Here is a 20661-nt window from a genome sequence, read left to right on the forward strand (position 1 = left end):
GCCAGGTTTGTGCATTTACGCCACCTAGTGGTAAGCAATGAAATAACAGTATTTTATTTTATTAAATAAAATCCTGTGGCAAAATTCTATTGATAGTGAGAAACGCGCCTGCAGTAAACTCCTGATATATATATGGGTGGGTCTAAATAATAATTACTTTTTAAAACTACATAGTTCATTTCTAATTGAAATTTCTTAACGTCATTAGCCAGGTGTAAATAATTGTTTAAGACCTCTTATGTAGAACGTAATATGCATGTTCTTATTGGTGACATCAGTTGATAAATACGGATAAGACATTCTTAAGAGCATTTTATAGAAACAGCCAAAACGGATTTAAATTTGCATTACAGGTATTAATACTGATAATTAATACATTTAAACAATTATACAATTTTTAGTGTACCAGTATCTCCATTGAGATGTTTGATTGAGCTTCCCACTCCATGATTGCTGCACCCCACACTAACTAGACCTGTTATAAGAATTAATGAAAAAAAAGTGTGTGTAATGGTATTTAGAAGAAAAATACTTAAAGCTGCTGTCCGTAACTTTTTCTATGTTGAAGATTTACAAAAATTATATAATGAGAATGTACAACATGAATCCATTTTCCAAACTTATAAACCTGTGTTTATATTGGGACTATTTCTGACAGGACTGGTAGGAACCGCTGCGGAGGAGCACAGTCCCTGCGTGACTCGCCATAGACATACCGGTAAACAGAGAGAAGTAGCTCCGGCTGCAATGTTCTTCCGCAAGACGCATGCAGTTCTGTTTATTAACCGCAAGGCTGCAAAAAGTTACGGACTGCAGCTTTAAGCAAGAGACTTAATTAACGAAGAGATTTGCTTAATTATAAAACAACAACAGTTGCATAGTCTTGACACATCCATTACAACACAATTCAGAATGGTTTTCAACAATTTTATATTGATATATTTATACATATATTACACATTCAAACAATACTTGTGCAAAAACCATCCCTACCATGAAAAATGATCTGGATTATTGTATGTGTCTCTGGCAGCATGGCTGGAGGCATAAAGGCATTATTTCAGACTGTTTTAAAAAATAAAATACAAAACACAAAAGGACAATAGATTCTGATGCATAGCATCTATTAATTAGAACATTACAAAAAATAATGTGTCAAAGTGGTAAACGCAGGGAAGTTTAAGACATGTAAGAATAGGTTTTACATGCATAAAAACTGAGGTTTTGCTTTTCGACAATGGAACCCTTGCAGGGTCACTGTTTAGTGCCAATGTAGTCCTTCATGAATGCTCCATAGTCAGGTCCTTTATATCTACTACACAGAAACACGTCCGCCCCTGCCCGCACAAACAAGACTTTCTAGTCACAAAACTCCTCTCCATATCAACGGTTCTCAACACACTACCACAACACAACAGATGTCAGCTCAAGTAGGCCTACTTATTTGCATATTGTACAAAACCACCAAAAAAACCCACCAAATACTAACCTTGTCATGATTACCAAACATGAAGGGTTACCTTGCAGACTTAAAAAACAATTTGAGAGATAACTATTAGCCTCAAATGCATTCATACTCACTGAAGGCTAACAAAAATGAGTGTAAACAGCTTTTTGTTTCACTTTGGGCTGGATGTTAGTCAACCAACACATCATTCGCTTCCATTTCCCCATGTCATGTAGATCAAGAGACATTAACATTCTCTTGCTTGATTAGAGTTGATGTATTACTCTTCACTGCATCTTATATGTGGTTGACAGATTTCATCAACTGAAACCTCCTCTTAAAGGCCGTCGCTAAAGGCCCAGCAAGGCACTGTTGTTTCCCGAAGAGCGCACCAATGCACAAGCACAAGCTGATGGATCGGATTATAAATCCAAACCTGTCCTGGGCTCTTCCTCTCTCAAGCGACGTCTTGGCTGGGAGGGCTGCGTGACTCGATAGTAACTGAACCCAATGAAGTTGAATTCAAGGGTCCGAGAGGTCAGAGGTGTCCACAGTCACTTTGATGAAGATGGAATCGTCTTTGATATAGGTTCCATTTTCCAGAACAGTTTGAGCCACAAAGAGCGGGCAGCCTGAGGCGATGTTCATTTCGCCAGTGGGCCGGCGAAAGCTACTGCTATTGGGGTCCGGTTTGAAGGCATCACCTAAGTGTTTCCGTGCCGGCCCCTGGTCCATTAGCATTAATGTTACTTTCTGTTTAAATGGCCAAGGCAGCAAGGCGTCATATTCCCCGCGCATGACTACGAAGAAGAGCGAGAGATGTGTGCCTTTACCCATTCCATCCCCATTGAGATAAACGCGGGCACACATCTTGTAGCCGAAATAGCCTGTGTAGAAAGGCTGGCTGTAGAGTGAGAGGGTTTTGGAAGCCACGGCTTCCTGTTTCCGTCTTTTGTAGTCACGGATCTTCCAAATGAGTGTCCCATTGAAGCTGGCCGTCTCTAGCACCTGCAGCTTCAGGTCCATCTCTGCCAGCCTGATGTCGTGGACACTCATCATGTCATCGTGACGTGAAAGCTGCTGCTCTAAGGAGCCTGGTGACAGCATCGAAAAGCATTAACGGTAATCATCAATGCTGTATGATATATTGTAATAAAAAATTGAGGCATACGTAACACTTTCTTACCCAGGGTGTGAGAACCAGAACTGGAACCAACACGACCCGAGTCGAGAGAGGATACAACTGAACGCATGCTCTCCACAGTCCCTCTCAGAGCCTCCACCTCCTCCCTTATAGCTCGCAGTGGACGAAGTTCCCGCAGCTCCATCTCTACCTCGAGCAGTTTCTCAGAGTGAGCGCTCATCAACATCTACACACATAAACACATATAGAGAACTGTTAAAAAAAGGGGCTTTTATCACAGGTTCTAATATTTCATAGCTGGGTCTCTGTTAATTGAACATATCTTTAGTAGAATTTAAGAAAAAGGTCATAAATCTAAATGCGCTTATTTTGCACATGAAAATAGCAATAATAATGTAACTACATTGTATACATATTATATTGAATAGTACACACACTACCATTCAAAACTTTGGGGTCGTAGTAATATTGTGAAATGTTATTATAAAGTTAAAATGACCGTTTTCCATTTGAATATATTTTTAAATTTCACATGAAAGTCACATTTATTTTTGTTTAAAGCTGTTGAGATAATTGAAAAACCTTTGCCGAGCAATTTGTTTATTCTCAGATGTCAGGGTGGCACAACTGCAAACATGGCTCTTTTACTATGAATTGACAAGGTAATAACAGATCCTTTTGGCAGAGTGAAAAGGTTTGTAGATCTCTCTCAAGTACAGGTAAAAACTGATTTCAGGTGGTAGTGTTGTAGAATTCGAGAACAGTCTTCGGTTTAGAAATGAATGAGGGATTGTGTCAAAAATGTCACCAAAATTAATACAAATGCACACAAAATGTAAGATTTTGTTGCAAAAAAGTACTTGTATGAGATCTGGGTTTTTATATTATAACATGTGATATAATTAAGCAACATTACAAGAGCAAGAGAGCTGTTATCACAAATTTGAGCATGACAGCAAACACCTTTTATACAAACATTAAAGACTTTTTTTTTTTTTTTTTAAACATTATTTATACTTTTGTAATGCGTAATGATTTCATTTGATCGGTAACAGCTCAATTTAGTGTCTTAATCTAATTATATTATTGATTAAAAATAAGTAATTTCTCAGGCGGTAATGTGGATCTTTATGAATTTAAGCAATGCTGGTCTGGTCTGGTCTGGTCTGGTCTTGGGCTTGACTTGGTCTCACCCTGCTTTGGTCTTGTATGTCTTGGTCTCAACCCCTCAAAGTCTTTGTCTTGACTTGGTCTCGGATTAGATGCTCTTGACTAGTTATCAGGTGGTACAACGACAATATGTATATACAGTATACATGATACAACTATTTGGTTGTACCGCCTGACAAACACTTTGAAATGTTATTTAATAACTGAAACTTGTTTAAACACATTGTTCATGTTTTGAAAAGATGTAAATTTAAAAAAAAACTTTTTGGACGCTTTATTTGTCAATAACCCATATCAGGGTTGCCAGGTCTGTACAACAAAAGTAGCCAATTTTTTCTCCATCAGACGGTCAAATTCTCCACTGAATTTGTACGTCTAGGTGTGTTTTGTGTGCTGGAGCGCCGAAAGCGTACTGACGGGGGTGGAAATTAACCCCACACTTTTTTCACTCGCACAACAACTTAAAAGTAGCCCAATTCTGCTGGAAAACCACAGACTTGGTAACACTGAGCCATATGCTGATATATTTCTTGAATTATTATCAATCTTGAAAACAATTTTTATGAACGTCAGATATTCACTAATTTGATTACTGACATAGAAAGCTTAAATGTTTACTATTCATAATGTTTATTTAATTGTTCAATATCCTACACAAATTATTTCCAGGTTTAAATTACATTTTGAATCCTATATTTTCAGTGTGGTCTCAGACTTTGAGCCCACTGAAGAAGACATGTTAGAGAAGGCATTGAATTATGAAAGCGTGTGTCAGAAGTATTGCAATGTCCTCAAGACTTGTGTCACTTTATACAAAGTGGAAGTTATTTTTATCTTCACCAAGTGACTCAAAAGAAAATAAAACCACTAATTGGTGATGGCTCTCACCTGCATGCTGACTAGTTTCTGCTCCAGCTGCCTGTTCTTTTCTCTCATCTCCTCATACTGCGTTTCTACCTCTGCAAGACGGCTGCTGAGGCTGGGCAGAACTTTATAGCGCTCCATCAGCTCGCTCTTAACGTCTTCGACCTACACAGAGAGATTAATCAGTGTATTGGTTTGATTTGACTACATGCATGGTGGAAATATGAACAGGAAAAAGCATATTCATTTTCACACTGGAAACTGATGGTATTAAAAGAAAACTCTCGTTTCTGAGGAGTTAAACACTGTAACTATAAATAGAATCTAATTTAATATAAAGTTGATGAAATCTGTTTTTGATTGTTATACCTTAGCCTCTAGTGTGGTGTTCCTGAGTGCCATCATTCTCAGGTGCTCGGATGCAAAACTGGACTCATGTTCTCTCATCTCTTGATTCAGCCCCTTTAAAATAATTAAAACGATATTATTAGTCTACACTACGTGAAGACTACAACATGCACAAATTCTGATTTAAATTACTTACATAACAACAATAATAGTATACTGTCACATGCAATGCATATTTTTTTTATCATGTTGATATGTTAAATCTATATATCTATCTATACACTTACATTATACATTTAGAAGCAAATTAAATCAAAATTAGTATCAAAATTGAAGGACTACAGTACTGCTAATGTTAGTACATTTCAAATGTCCTTTAAATCAATATCTGGTCAAGTAACAGAGATTGAAAGTCACCTTATAGGTACAACCATAGCGAAGGAAGGAGCAGGTAACCTGGGCCATTGGACAGTCATGCTGGTGACTGGACAGCTATAGGAGACAAATCAATTTCATAAATACATCACAATTCATCTGCCTTTACCATTCATTTACAATTCAAATAATTTACAATAAGGTTTAACATGAACTACCACTGAACAACACTACAGCATTAATTAATCTTAGCTAATGTTAATATCAACATTTACTAATATTTTTGTATGATCAAAAGTTGTATTTGTTAACTTTAGTTCATGTACTTGGAACTAACATGAATATATTTTCATGAACTAACATTAACAAAGGCTAAAAAAAAAAAGCTGCAAAAATGCATTTTTCATTATTAGTTAATTTTAGTTATGTATTAACTACTGATAACAATTGCAAACACACACACACACACACACACACACACACACACACACACACACACACACACACACACACACACACACAAACACATTAGTAAATCAAAAGTGCACTCCAAGCCTACCTCACTTCTTAGAATGGAAGAAAACGAGCAGTGATTAGGGCATGCTACAGGAAATGCAGGACAGACTGTTTCTTTATGTTTCTGCAAAGAGAGATGACTGTTAAAAATATATACTGCACACTTTCAAGGTTCAAGATGCTCGTGATTAAAAAACTGTTAGTGTGTCGAGTAATAATGACAGGATTAACCAGGCGGAAAAACAGAAAGCATTCTTGAAGTGAAAACACACATCAATCACTCTCTAAATGACAGTCGACATAACGGGAGATTCCCTCGAGTTCCTTGTACAAATGTGAAACTTAAATGTCATGGGACATTAATGACAGAACACAAGGGGAATACTTCTCATAGAGGAACTGAGATGTCCACTAATTCCAATCAAGGAAAAAAAACTCTATGACAACCGAGAAAAGAACTCTTGAATTTCTAAGTACTTTCCATTAGATTTCAGGTCCTTTTTATGGGAACTGGGTGATTTTGGGCAATGTGCGTTACCTGTAACTCAGTGAGGGCCATTTTGTGACTGCAGAATTCACAGGTGATCTCTCTGTGTTTGCATTTGCGGCTCAAGTGCTCGGGCATGTCTTTTCTCATCATCTTCTCCTTACACTTTCCCAAGGGGCATGGCACCTCAAAGTATGGACAAACTTCCAAGTGGTCCTGTTCAAAAGAGAGAGACAAATCAGAATTTTGTGGCCTAGCTTTGCAGAAAAGTCTCTACGTAAACATAACATTTAAACTATAAATAAAACTACACTCCCCATTCTCAAATTTTAAAAAAATAAGTCTAGGCTCACATTTCTCTGCGCTCGAGGCAGGTTCCATTCGGGAGGAATTTATCATACGATATGTAGACTATTGTGTTTAAGAATCATATGACTTACCATGACCCGCTGTAAACTCATTTGTTCTTTACATCCATTTTTCTCACTTCGACAGTAGACCTTCAGAGCCATAATTTCCCTATTGCAGCAAACATCCCGGAATATCTGACATTAAATGAAAAAAAAAAAAAAACATCCATTACATGCACTGTATAAGAGAGATGTGTTGAGCTCTGCCTGTTATATGGCCCACATTACTTTCACTTGGAACTGTGAGAGTGAGATTTAATATGTAATGGAGTGGGTGTGTCCTCGTAGGTTTTGGCTTCACTTTCTTACCTTATCTTCAAAGAGTGGTTCTAAATCAGCTGGACACACTGGGTTAGGCTTACTGAAAGAAAAAAAAAGTCACATCCAATGGTAAGCAAATTGTATCCGTAGTTCAAATGACCTACATTCAGAAATAAAAATACTGGGAATACCCCAAGATTATTATTTCGCAATTGTATTTAGATAAGTGAAGTGAGTGAAGTGAAGTGACGTGTGGCCAAGTATGGTGACCCATACTTGGAATTTGTGCTCTGCATTTAACCCATCCAAGTGCACACACACAGTAGTGAACACACACCCGGAGCAGTGGGCAGCCATATTGCTGCAGCGCCCAGGGAGCAATTGGGGGTTCGGGGAACCTTTGGGTTGCAAGCAGAGGTGGACAGTAACTAAGTACATTTACTTGAGTACTGTACTTAAGTACACTTTTTGAGTATCTGTACTTTACTGGAGTAATATTTTTAGGGATACTTTTACTTTAACTTCACTACATTTGAAAGACAAAAATATCGTACTTTTTACTCCACTACATTTCTATCAAGGTCCTCTAAGTCGAAAGTCGTTTCTGTAGCAGCTTTAAAATTCAGTGGATACATTTTTTCTTCTTTAAAAGTTTTTTTTTTTGCAGACAGCCTATCAGTAATCACTCTTGTATAGGGTCATGTGAAGTTTCCCAACATTTTTTGAACACTGGTCAGTTTATAGCAAAATGGAAGAAGACGGTTCCTCGGCACAGTGTGTGCACCCATGGCTATACTTAAAAAGTATGTTTCAGTTTTCTAAAAAGATTAAAGATTAGTTTAGTTGGCATACACTTTGATGCATGTCTCATAAAATGTTCAAAAATGTAAATGTCTGGGAGAAAGAGAAGAGTAAACAGTTTGGAGAATATCGGATGTATATCAGTGTATAGGGTCCATGCATTCAGCCTTAAAGTGACAGCAGCTTTGTAACTTTTATACAAGAAATTGAAAATTTCAGTACTTGTATAAAAGTTACAACACTCTATACAAATGTAAAGAAATGAGTTTAAGGTGGTCGTATGCTAGCATGTTGGATGGAGCATCACTGACTGGCTTAAACCACCTTGTTGGCAGAATGTGCATTTATACTACAATAAAATAATGAATTGACATAAAAAAGGAAATTTACTTTTGATACTTAAGTACTTTTAAAAACAAATACTTCTGTACTTTTACTTAAGTAAAAATCTGTTTTTAGAACTTTCACTTGTAACGGAGTAATATTTGACCAATAGTACTTTTACTCTTACTCAAGTAATAGAGTTGTGTACTTTGTCCACCTCTGGTTGCAAGTCCGACTCTCTAACCATTAGGCCACGACTGCCCACTAGATTAGTGTCTCACTTTCAAGGAGAAACACTTTAAAGTGTTACTAGATTAGTGTTTCTCAACCATTTTTATTTAAGGCCCCCCTATTGCCCACAATGATATTCATCTCATGACTTTCCAGTTGTTTGTGATTTACTGGATAAGGATAAGAATTTAAAAAATATATATTCTAATAACTAGAGCATAACGCACATGGAGTTTTATCATTTGATTAATTTATATGACTTATACACAGGTCTTAAAAATACACTTTAAAAATAAGGCTACTTCATCCATTCAGGTTTTTTAAGACTTGGTTAATCCTGGTTCTTCAAATAAAAAAATCAGTTGTTGAGGGGGTGAACTAAAAAATGAAATATCTTGATTTTTTAGCTTTTTCAAGTTGAATTTGAGTTTTGTCTTATTTTAAATCATTATGTTATCTTGGAAGTTTTTTGGTGGAGATCCCCTGATTAAGATCATATTTAGCAACACTGGCCCACTGTACACCTGGCATAAACATGCATTTTCAGTGATCGGATCCCAATCGAACATTACTTTATGATAGTAAAAGCCATGTGTAAATGCACCCAATAAGATTCAAATTACTGAACCAACATTTGAAGGAGGTAAGGGATGGGTTCCCATCACACGACTTCCTCTCTGCCTATTTAAAACACTTTAAATAACACATCAAGAATAACTGACAGAAAACTTTTCGGTAAAAACAAACTCCAGTGTAAAAAGTATGTGGCATTTTCCATTTTGTACAGGTTAGTGCTAATCTCTATCGTCTGAGACACACTGACATGGAAGGTGTAAATGCAATCTGAATAGGAAATATGTTGGAAATAAAATATCTCAAATCGCTTGGCTTGTGATAACTTTCTTACTATTACAGCAGAGCATTTGTATAAACTACGGAACCCTCACCCACCTGAGCAGGTCTGTGATGCAGCTCTCACAGAAGCGATGTCCGCACTCAGTTTGCCGAGGTTTACAGAGCACTAGCCTGCAGGCCTCGCAGCAATACTTGGGCTCAGGTGTCATGACAAAGCGGTCCCTGAAGCCTCCATGCAGGGGCAAGAAGCCCAGCTCGGGCCTGGGCCGCTGGGCCATGGAGGGCATAGCAAGAGATGGCGGACGCTGCTGCAGGGCAATCTGCTGTTCCACATTACGCCCTGCGGACATGACCTGAAGAGAAACCGACAGATTAGGGTCTACACCCATGACATGTGCATGAGAAAATTGAAATGCTGAATAGCTTAGTTACATAAAAAGTTCACAATGACTTCCAAAAATATGAAAACAGAAAACAGACATTCTAACTGACAAAAAAAAAAAAGATAGTCTACTGTCATCTTTGGCACATTAAATTCCTTTCTTGTTCAGATTGAAGATGTCAGGAATTCTGTATTGTCTGGGAAACATTATTGAAACTTAAAACAGAATAGGCTGTTGTCTGATTGGGTCCAGACCCTCTTGTCAAACATCGATTTGTGGCCGCCTCACTGCCATTGTTTCAAGAACACAAGTGCTGTTAAGTGTTTAGTAGGAATATTGTTTCGACCTTATTGAGTAAGAAGAGTTGGATTTAATGGATTTAAGATGCGACTATCTGAGGCCCCCAAAAGTATTTGGACACTTAAGATACACTTAAAATGTCAACTATATATCAAGCCAAGTGACATCTGCAAACAAATGATGCTTGACTTCACTCTTGTAATAACTTTTACTGGTCCCAAGGTGATTTTAGTGGATAAATGAGTCAGTTCCTGTCAAGCTCATACAGGTGTCCTTGTAGAACAACCACCCATGTAGTTCATCACATTAGCTGTGGACATTTCAAATGCTTGAAATTAACTTTACAGACAAACTATATATATTCAGTTTTCTGTGGAATATAAACACTAGTGTTTTTTTTCTTATCTCTTTAAATAAATTCATACTTTTATTCAGCGAGGATGCATGGAATTGATCAAATTACAGTATACAGTGCATCCGGAAAGTACATTTTTCCACATTTTTCCCCACATAATTTTTCCCCTCACTTCTACAAACAATACCCCACAATGACAACGTGAAAGAAGTTTGTTTTAAATCTTTGCAAATTTAATAATAAAAAAAAAACAGAGAAAAAAAAACCATGCACATAAGTATTCACAGCCTTTGCTCAATACTTTGTTGAAGCACCTATGGCACCAATTACAGCCTCAAGTCTTTTTGAGTATGATGCTACTTGGCACACCTATTTTTGGGCACTTTCTGCCATTCTTCTTCGCAGGACCTCTCAGGTCCATCAGGAGCGTCGGTTCACAGCCATTTTCAGATCTCTCCAGAGATGTTCAATCGGGTTCAGGTCTGGGCTCTGGCTGGGCTACTCAAGGACATTCACAGAGTTGTCCCGTAGCCATTCCTTTATAATTTTGGCTGTGTGCCTGCTTAGGGTAGTTGTCCTTTTGGAAGATGAACTTTCGCCCCAGTCTGAGGTGCAGGGCGCTCTGGAGCAGGTTTTCATCAAGGATGTCTCTGTACATTGCTGCATTCATCTTTCCCTCGATCCTAGCTAGTCTCCCAGTTCCTGTCGCTGAAAAACATCCCCACAGCATGATGCTGCCACCACACTTCACTGTAGGGATGGTATTGGCCAGGTGATGAGCGGTGCCTGGTTTCCTCCAGACATGACGCTTGCCATTCAGGCCAAAGAGTTCAATCTTTGTTTCATCAGACCAGAGAATTTTGAGGGTGATGGCAAAGACTGTGAATACTTATGTACATGTGATTTTTCGTTTTTTATTTTTAATACATTTGCAAAGATTAAAAAAAAAAAACTTCTTTCATGTTGTCATTATGGGGTATTGTTTGTAGAAATCGAGAAAAAAATAAATATTATTTTAATCCATTTTGGAATAAGGCTGTAACATAACAAAATGTGGAAAACGTGAAGCGATGTTAATACTTTCCGGATGCACTGTACACAAAACAGATCACTGTTTTCAAAAAAATATTAAATCAGCAAAACCATTTTCAACATTGATAACAATAAATTATTCTTGAGCACCAAATCAGCATATTAGAATGATTTCTGAAGGATCATGTGACACAGAAGACTGGAGTAATGATGCTGAAAGTTCAGCTTTGCCATCACAGGAATAAATGACAATCTTTCATTGAATGGTAATATTACAATTCTAGTCAATACTGATACGTTTATAAATCAAGTCATATCAAGTAAATAAAAAAAAAAATCGGTAACATCCCAATTTATCATGTATCATTGTACTAAAATAAATTTTTCTTTTATATATAAAAAAAAATATTAAAAGATTTGTCTATCCAACAATACAATACAAAGCAGCATTTCTGAATCTTTCAATCTGATACACACACAAAAAAACCCCGAATTATTATAAAATGATGTCAGCATTGTCATTTCATAATTGCTTATGAAAAACATGACGGCAAAGTAAGCCGTGACTGAATCATCTTGACTTCGAGCAAGTGATGAGGGCGTTGTTGGACCGATTAACCTCTTAAACGCCATCTGACATCACAACGACTTGACTTCTGCCTCTCTGCCCATTTCACATCTCCAGTCGAGTTTAGGCAGATAGAAGTTAGTCATCTCCTCTGCGATTTTCATATGCTAATGTCTGCCAATGAGGCGATGCTTTAACATTGTGCTTACTTTGCCACATCAACAGCTCCTGACCGGCAGCACTCAGGCTGGGAAATCCCTTCATAACAGGCATAGCTCTCTAGCTCTAATAATATCTCCCCTATGAGCCAGCTACACATTAAGCACACATGCAGGAAGGTCCCGGCTCCGTTGCTGAACACTGCAAGAATTCCTTTAAGCAGAGGACGCCACAGTTATTCCACAAGAGTGACTGGTCCCCACCACACATGCCTCTTCTCCAGTACAGAGACTTTCCGACACAAAAGGAAACAGAAATTATAGCTATTTATGGTGCATTTTTATGAATGTAAGTAAACCTCGTAAACAAATATTTTGACTTGGAAAATTAAAGCTCAGTCATAAATTAGTCGAAACAGTTCAGCCTAGCATCCAGCAGAAAACAACTGCTTTTGATGACAAAAAATGGTTATTGTTGATTGCCAAGGCATATTCACATATCTCAATAAACTACTAGCACCAAGTAGCAAACTTCAACATGTAACTCATTCTGCAAAGACTCTACTACAGACACATTTTTCTAACCAATCATCTACATGATTTATTCCTGGTAAACAACAAAATGCCTGAAAAATTCCTTAACTGTACAAATTCACATTCCTTTTTGCAAAGATTTTTTTGTCTTGTGTTATAAATTCAGCAAATGTTTATCCTTTACAGTGGTTCACTCTTTGTCCCTCCCTAAAAGACCAAACATACTTTTATAATCTTTACATGCCAAAAAATATATGTATGTATGCATGTATGTATGTATGTATGTTTGCATGCATGCATGTATGTATACACACACACACACAATACGAATCATTAATGCAATAAATAAAAATAAAATAGATTGAATATTTAGTAGTGCACTGTGGAAGTGCAATGGAAGTTAGATGTATATTATATGTCAAAAGATTTAAAAAATTTAATTCACGATTAATCGTACCCTTATCGTAAAATTAAGCATACACCATTTATCTTGTTTATCAAGTTCATTTAGTCATAATTTTCTATATCCAGCAAAGTAAACCTTCAGATTGAAGGGCGTTTCTTACAAAAGGTACATTTCAAGGTAAATCTAGGTGTCTTGGAGACCCCAAAAGGACACCAAATAACCAAATGATATGTGTACAGTACAACAACAAGGAGCTTGTTTACATTTTAGATGTAAAAATATGCCAACAAAAACTCAAACCAACCGCCTTTACCTGAATGCATTATATTCCTATTACAGTACACAGATCCATTCGGAATTACTAAACACAGCTACATACACACGGCAGATGAAAAAAAAAACAATGGAAACAATGTGAATGTACTGAAAAGTGTCTGTGCGATCAGTGCGTCGAGAGTGCACATATACACGATTTGTTTGCCCATCAATATAACGGACTCCTGGAGCTCAATGTACGACTCCTGCAAGTCACCGCAATCGTCTTTCCCTTGATTGCAATCCTCATCCATCAAAACTCTACTAGCAAGAAGCTGGTTTACATAATCCAGCCAAGGAATCCATGCGTTTCATCTGGCCATACAGCGGTGGGATGTTTTGACGTTCCCGCAGTATCTGTTAGCACAGTTTACTGCAGAACAACTTATGTCGGTGTGAAATAAACAGTTATGGAAATATAGAAATTAAAACTAAAAGATCCAATCTCCTATCGAAAAAAGTATCTATATATGGTACTTTTTCCCCATGATATCGATGTCAAAATTGTGGCCAGTGAAAATGCTGAGAGGTTAGTAACTTTGGAAAACCACTAGCCACACCTAGGCATGCAGACGCTTCTACAAACATTTGTGAAAGAATGGGTCGCTCTCAGGGGCTCAGTCAATTCAAGCGTGGTACCGTGATAGGTTGCCACCTGTGAAATAAGTCCATTCGTGAAATTTCCTCACTACTAAATATTCAACAGTCAACTGTTAGTGCTATTATAACAATTGGGAACAACAGCAAAAGGCCACATAAAATCATGGAGCAGGGTCAGCGCATGCTTAGGCACAATAGCTACAGACCTCCATACTTTGTGTGGCCTTCAGATGAGCTCAAGAACAGTGCGTAGAGAGCTTCATGGAATGGGTTTCCATGGCCGAGCAGCTGCATCCAAGCCTTACATCACCAAGTGCAATGCAAACATTGGATGCAGTGGTGTAAAACATGCCCCCACTGTAGCAGTGGAGACGTGTTCCCTGGAAAGACAAATCACGCTTCTCTGTCTGGAAATTCGATGGACGAGTCTGTGTTTGGCAGTTGCCAGGAGAACGGTACTTGCCTGACTGCATTGTGTCAAGTGTAAAGTTTGGTGGAGGGGGGATTATGGTGTGGGGCTGTTTCTCAAGGGTTGGGCTTGGCCCATTAGTTCCAGTGAAATGAACTCTTAATGCTTCAGCATACCAAGACATTTTGGACAATTTCATGCCCAACTTTGTGGGAACAATTTGGGGATGGCCCCTTCCTGTCCCAACAATGACTGCACACCAGTGCACAAAGCAAGGTCCATAAAGACATGGATGAGCGAGTTTGATGTGGAGGAACTTGACTGGCCTGCACAGAGTCCTGACCTCAACCCAACAGAACACCTTTGGGATGAATTAGAGCGGAGACTGCAAGCCAGGCCTTCTCGTCCAACATCAGTGCCTGACCACAAATGCACTTCTAGAAGAATGGTCAAAATTCCCATAAACACACTCCTAAACCTTATGGAAAGCATTCCCAGAACAGTTGAAGTTGAAGCTGTTATAGCTGCAAAGGGTGGGCCAACTCCATATTAAACCATACAGGTTAAGAATAGGATCTCAAAGTTCATTTGCATGTAAAGGCAGGTTCCAAAACTTTTGGAACGCCTGTGTATATTCACACGCAATAGTATTTATCTGACAAAATTATTATTATTGACTAAAACTAATCAGCTTATATTTTTATAATCAGTTATAATAACAATATTTTGTTGGTTCTCTTGTTTTTTCATGCGTTCATAATTTCTTTGTATGACAGCCTGACCAAAAATTATGTCCAAAATAATCATGATTATAATTTTTGCCATAATAGAGCAGCTCTACCAACAAACACAGAGAAAATGCTAGAGACCATATAGCAATACCATACCATAACACTTTTTGGACAGACAAACTCTACTCACATTTTCTTTAAATGGTTAAAGGTTTGCCCAGATAAATAGCTCGTTGGAAGAAGCTAACAGCCATGTTTGCACACAGCCATGTAGGATGCACACACACACACACACATCAAATTATTCACACTCTCAGCAAGAAATATGAAATCCCATCTGACGTATACAATACGTTACAGCCTTAGTGATGAGTGTTTCACAAACACACTACATGGCTCAACATGCCTTTGGTAAAAAGACAATGATAGCTCAACGTATTCCAATATCCTTACTGGACACAGTGACTGGAAAAAAATCCAGAGTCACCCATGAAAACAAAAGTGAATATTCCCAATTAGTTTGGTTGGAAAGTTTAGAGGATCTTGCACTGCTTTTGTTTCTGTTTTACTTAAGCTACAGGTATTTCCCTACCTTTATCTCTTGTCTCATGCTGCACTATGCTGAGGTCAGAAATAAAACCAGCTACAATTGAGGATAAAACTGTCCCTGAGATAGTCCAAAAACTCTGAGAAAAAAATATACTATACAAACAAACAAAAGCAATATTCAACAGAGTACAAATAAAAATCCATGTACTGGTAGCTGACCAGAACGTGCAGTTCTCTAGGGATTTCCAGGAATATTTAAGGGGCTTTTCCATTTGCTGCCTCATCCCTCTCTGTCACTGTGCTGACAATACACATACACACCCACACCCACACACACACACACACACACACAAGCACATAAACACCCATTAAGGAAAAAAGTGGGTAGGTAGCTGCTAGTAAACTATTGTTTATGCGAGAATTTATGTGACCTTATTCAAATATAAAATAATCTAAATGATAAGTTAATTGTATAAACAAAAATTCATATTCACTACCATGCTAAAGTTTGGGGTGAGCCGGTGAGTATTTGTTTTTTCTTTATGTTTTTGAAAGTATTTCAGCATTTTCAGCATCTTTACTCCAGTCTTCAGTGTCACATGATTCGTCAGAAATCACTACAATGTATATATATTTATTTATATATATATATATATATATATATATATATATATATATATATATATATATATATATATATATATATATATATATATATATATATATATATTCTCATTGGTGTTCAGTCAGCTTTGACATATTTAAATCTACATATTTATGATATTTTAACCTTTTATAAAAGGCATTTTTACCTCATTGTTTTAAATATATGGTTCATCTTTCATTTTAAATTTAAATTTGATCAATATATATTAAATTAGAATAATAAGACTCTACAGGGCTGTTACCAATAATAATTTACACTGAAAAATTACAAATGCATAAAACATAATAATTATAGAATATAATTATATAAAACACATTTTGTATAAACACATATTATATGAAAAAACATTTTGAATTTTTTCCACACTGTTATTTTTTGTTATTAATGCTTTATTTGGGGTACTTGTCTGGTCAGGCGAATACATTTTTTTGTTTACTTGCCCCTTCAAAAAATCCACTTGTCCCGGACAAGCGTTAATGTCGAGCCCTGCACAAAGTTAACTTTAACTGTATTGTGCAAAACATTTATACTACAGTCAGTAAGATAGGTCAGTAAGATGTTTATAAAAGATATAAATTCTTTAATTCTGCAAGGACATTTGTAATGTTACAAAAGATTTACATTTTTAAATAATTTTATTTCAGGGTTTCTAAATGTTAAACAGCACAACTGTTTTTAACATTGATAATAATAAGAAATGTTTCTTGAGCAGCAAATCAGCATATATATATATATATATATATATATATATATATATATATTGCTTCAGAATAAATTATATTTACAACACACACAAAAATCCTATTTCTTTCTGGACGAGCAAACTTTTTACTCAGACAAGTACATGAAAGGCTTAATATTGATCCCTGTCGTGCTTAAATTTAAAAAAAAAAAAAAAAAACATGAAATTGTTTTAAAGGGATATTTCGCCCCAAAAATCATTTACACACACACCCACATTGTTCCAAACCTGTATGATTTTGTTTCTTTTTTGGAAAACACTAAGGAAATGTTTAGCAGAATGATTAAGTTGCTCTTTTCCCTTCAATGAATGAACCGTTTAGACTTTCACTTTCATTTTATGGAGTCATTCAGGCTTGGAATAGTAGGGGAAAAATACTATGGAAATACTATGGCTTGGTTAACATTCTTCAAAATATAGTCTTTTGTGTTCAGCAGAAGAAAGAAATCCATACAGGTTTGAAACAACTTGAGGGTGAGTAAATGATGACAGAGTTAATCATTTTGTGCGAACTATCCCTTTAATGCTATAATTTAGGTAGATGTTTGCAAAAAAGCAAGATAAACGACAAAATGCTGTCTCATATTATGAATGCATTTATAGTTTATGTAATTCAACTGTTAAAAATAAAACACGGCAGAACGAAAATGACAAGACTAAGAAATGCTAAGGTAAAGCAAGCATCCATGTAATAAAGAACATAATACCAGAGAGAGCTGCAGGTGAAAAGAGTAACACAATCCATTTCAGACTGTTAGTTTAGAGCTGAGAAGCGTCACAGTAATACAGATTCTTTGAGTGTATTTGCGCTGCAGGAGATCTCATAACAAAAATGAAAGAGAACTAAGAAGGGGAATATCACATATTTCTGGCCTGACCTTTCACTAGAGGAAGACATGTGTGACTGCTATAGGTCATTTACAGGAATAAAACACCATTTCAGATGTGAACATATGATGAAGGTGTGATGGGTTAAAAGTAATGGGGTTACTTTGTGTGAAAATGCTAAGTCGTCAAGCTTATGTCATCTTCTCAGCCACCTTCTGTTTTCAGAAAAGAGCCTGCTCCAACTTCTGTTGAAAGCAAGCCCCAAATGTGTGTTCCCTGTGGTGCATCACAACACTTTACTGTGTTAATCTGAGAGTGAAACCAAGCTGGATTCAAACCGTCTCAGTTCTGATCTGCACACAGCAGCACATGTTGGGACTCTATTCGATTTTTTAAACTGCTTCTGTCCATTGGCTTTTATATGGCGGATTTATATGGAGATTGAAAGATAATTGCTATTGGTTTGAACGATATTTACACGCCAAATTTATCAGATATGTATTAGTTAATGTAATAGATTCTTCAAGGTAATAGCATTACGTAACAGTCACAATACGTAGCCAGAGCTTGTAGCAAAATCCACTAATGCAAAACTCCCGCCATACTAGTTACATTGTTTTTACCGTTAAATATAATCCACACTTAATTACAACTCACCAAAGATCTAAATTTATACGCAGTGATGTTCAAAAGTTTGGGGACAGTAAGATTTAAACAAATGCTTTTATTAATAGAGGATGAGCAAAGACACTTAGAAAAGACTTCTATTTCAAACAAATGGTGTTCTTTTGAATTTCCCATTCAAAGAAACCTACCCAAGTATCATGGTTTCCACGAAAAACCCTTACCTGTTAAATTAAGCAGCACAACTGTTTTCAATATTGATAATTATATATATATATATTTAGTATTATGTTTTTTAAATAATACTTCTTGAACACCAAATCAGCATATGATTTCTGAAGGATCATGTGACACTGCAGACTGGAGTAATGGCTGCTGAAAATTCAGCCTTGCCATCATAGGAATAAATGAGCTTGTAATATGATTTCTGATACAAGTTATTTTAAACCGTAATAATATTTCACAATTTTTGATCAAACAAGAGTGTAAGAGACTTCTTTCAAAAGCATTAAAACCGTCCCCAAACGTTTGAACGGTAGTATACAGATGGTTATTATTAGCTGACATTATTTATACACATTTATTATTAGAATTAAAATACTATGTTTTATGTTTGTATTGATTTTTGTAGTTAACCCTGTGCAAAAAAAGCATATATAGAATAATTATTGATGATCAGTTCTACATATAGGTTACCTGACACTTATAAAAACATAAATAATCATCATACTTGTTGTGTAAAATCAATATTAGTACACTCAATTTGTACAGAAGTTTACATTTCTGATTAAAATATGATATGTAAGAGAGCAGTACACCCATTCTCTGTCTCATAAACTGCATCCAACAGTGGAATACAGTATGCCATCATGGTTTTTTCCATCAGTAGCGTACAGGCCTAAATCATGCAAGAATTTTGCAAGTTAGGTATTGCCCCCAAGGAATAAGACCACAGAAGATTAAAGAGAAGAGGAAAAAAAACATAAAAGATCAGAGTATATAGGTTTAAGTTTATAGACCATACCCTCCTTCTATACAACGAAGCCTATACCATATAACATACAACATTTATAGACCCTTAACTGTAAAATCATCACAATGATAAACAATAAAAGCAAAGTAAAAAAGTGCACTACACACACATACATACAAAGGTGAGGTCATCACCTACCATGAATTTGGAAAGCAGCTGTACTGGATTTAAACCTGTTAACATATTGATAGCTTTACATGTTTCACAACTTGAGCCCAAAAGAGCCCATATTTGTCCTGGAGACGGTTAAGAGAGCAGGTGAACATCTCTGATCAAAGCAGGACACACTTTAATCACTGTAACGTTAGGTGAACCCATAGACTTTGGCTTTGCCTAATAATACCTTTCACTAACATGAGCTACACGTAATGTTACATGTGGATCTGTGAAATAGCCATCCACTTACATGAATCAGTTGATCAACGATGTCGTCCGATGATCCAACCGTGTTTCTCTGAAGAATTTCACGAATGGAGCCACAGATGGTCCACTCATATGACAGACACACCGAGACAACAACGTCCAAATTTACGCGGCCACAGCTCCGTCCTCGCTTCTCAAACAGGCAACAACGGCCATAGGATCAAATCGGGTCATTTTGACATCGGAATGTTCCAAAAACGACTCGGTTGAGGTACACGAATAGGTAGAGAAGCCGCCACTGTGGCAGAGTGCTGTTGATACCAAGTCTAGTAACTGGAAAGCCCCCTTGGTCTGACTTCCTCAGGAAATCCCCGTCATGAAAAAAATTGTAGCTGGTTGTAAAAGGACGCCATAGAGAAAGAACAGACAGTTTGGCGAATGGCCGCTGGGTGGCGCCAGAAGTCATTTTCCGAATTCGCTTTCACTTCGGCTGCTCTTTTCCACGTGTTTTTAATAGGTGAACTGTAAAATGCTTTTGTTACATTTTTGTCAAATTTACGGACATATCCCGTTAGTTAAAGGGATCTAATTACAAATAAATCACAATATAGATGAGGATATTTTTGCCCACCAGTAACCCAAAAATGTTTGTTGAGCTTATGTCTATTTACGGTATTATTCACATTTGTATTACTATTATTAAACAACCTTATAGATTCAAGGCAAGTTATACTACATAATTATATATATATATATATATATATATATATATATATATATATATATATATATATATATATATATATATAAAAAATCTCATCCACCCGAATG

The 20661-nt window shown here is 36.6% G+C and overlaps 1 protein-coding gene across 2 annotated transcripts; it reads right to left on the reverse strand.

The window, feature by feature from the left end:
- Positions 1-297: 297 nt before the first annotated feature.
- On the reverse strand, positions 298-20254 carry traf3 (TNF receptor-associated factor 3). Of its 2 annotated transcripts, XM_079832858.1 has the most exons (11): positions 19874-20254; positions 9330-9586; positions 7071-7122; positions 6792-6896; positions 6403-6567; positions 5908-5988; positions 5391-5465; positions 4995-5087; positions 4650-4790; positions 2634-2817; positions 298-2541 (listed from the first exon to the last, which is right to left on the reverse strand). In XM_079832858.1, exons 2-11 carry the CDS (start codon positions 9581-9583, stop codon positions 1970-1972), a joined length of 1722 nt encoding a protein of 573 aa, XP_079688984.1. In that variant the 5' UTR covers positions 9584-9586; positions 19874-20254; the 3' UTR covers positions 298-1969. The 2 variants fall into 2 exon arrangements, with proteins under 2 accessions (XP_079688984.1, XP_079688985.1); XM_079832859.1 differs by lacking the exon at positions 5908-5988 and having other exon boundaries at positions 311-2541; positions 19874-20202.
- Between the last annotated feature and the right edge of the window lie 407 nt (positions 20255-20661).

Source organism: Gobio gobio (genome assembly GCF_949357685.1).
Source record: "Gobio gobio genome assembly, chromosome: 13".
Taxonomy (NCBI): domain Eukaryota; kingdom Metazoa; phylum Chordata; class Actinopteri; order Cypriniformes; family Gobionidae; genus Gobio; species Gobio gobio.

Coding starts and splice junctions, on each gene's coding strand:
- traf3 (XM_079832858.1), bottom strand. CDS start 9,583: ATGTCCGCAGGGCGTAATGTGGAACAGCAGATTGCCCTGCAGCAGCGT. Junction 5,466..5,907: donor CTTCCATTCTAAGAAGTGAG/GTAGGCTTGGAG, acceptor TGTCTCCTATAG/CTGTCCAGTCACCAGCATGA. Junction 2,818..4,649: donor AGAAACTAGTCAGCATGCAG/GTGAGAGCCATC, acceptor TTATGTGTGTAG/ATGTTGATGAGCGCTCACTC.